Source organism: Rhinopithecus bieti, unplaced genomic scaffold, assembly GCF_001698545.2.
Source record: "Rhinopithecus bieti isolate Rb0 unplaced genomic scaffold, ASM169854v2 scaffold_52908, whole genome shotgun sequence".
NCBI lineage: Eukaryota > Metazoa > Chordata > Mammalia > Primates > Cercopithecidae > Rhinopithecus > Rhinopithecus bieti.
In genome coordinates, this window is record NW_016863072.1 from 1 (window position 1) to 807 (window position 807).

The 807-nt window shown below is 67.9% G+C and overlaps 1 protein-coding gene across 1 annotated transcript; it reads right to left on the minus strand.

Moving 5' to 3' along the window:
* Positions 1-42: 42 nt before the first annotated feature.
* On the minus strand, positions 43-649 carry LOC108525439 (uncharacterized). Its single transcript, XM_017866410.1, has one exon. It carries the CDS (start codon positions 601-603, stop codon positions 91-93), a length of 513 nt encoding a protein of 170 aa, XP_017721899.1. The 5' UTR covers positions 604-649; the 3' UTR covers positions 43-90.
* Positions 650-807: the final 158 nt, after the last annotated feature.

The window sequence follows — 807 nt, forward strand, 5'->3', positions numbered from 1 at the left end:
CTCCCCTGCCTCCCCTCCCCCAGCCCCCTCCCAGCACTCGGGCGGAAGTGAGTTTGCTCCTTTGGAGATTAAAAGGATTCCGAATTCCGATCAGTCCCAATAACCGGCGTACTGAAGAGAAGAGGAGGAGGAGGAGAAGGAGTAGGAAGAGGCGGCAAAGCAGAGAAAGAGGGGGCGCGCGCGCGCGCACTCAACCCGAATTGGGGGAGTTGTGCAAAGCCCCAGGAGGCCGGGGCACGGCGGGAGCAAAGCCCGGTAGGCGCAGCGCGGCCGAGGCCACCCGCGTCCGGATCGGCGATTCCTTTCAGAAAGAAGATGACGCGGGCGCGAGCCGGCGGCGTTGGCCACGCGGCTCCCGAGCTCGCCGCGCGGGGCTGTTGCCGGTTCCACTGATTCCAGCGCCCCTGAGAGAAGCCTCCATCCCCGAGGCTCGGGATCGGAGGGGGGACCAAGGCGAGGGCGAAATGGCCCAATGACAAAGGAAATGTGATCCCCCTTCGCTGCCAAGGTTTCAGAGAGGACGGACGTGAGGAGGAGGAGGGGCGCAGGGCGCGCGCGGAGCTCGGATAGCATTGCACGACGGCCCGCGCGGAGCGGGTACATCTAATATCTTCCTGCCGATGAATAATTCAGGGCGGCCCGCGGGGACCTGCGGCCCCGCGCGCTAAGCTGAAGGGGAAGGAGCGTGCGGGAAGCGCCCAGGCCAGGCAGGCGGGGGCACGAGGGCTCCGGGCCGCGTGGGGCGCGCGTGCGTGTTAAGCGCGGGCAGCCGCGGCCCGGCTGGGCAGGCGCGCGGGAGACTCGAGG

Coding starts and splice junctions, on each gene's coding strand:
- LOC108525439 (XM_017866410.1), bottom strand. CDS start 603: ATGTACCCGCTCCGCGCGGGCCGTCGTGCAATGCTATCCGAGCTCCGC.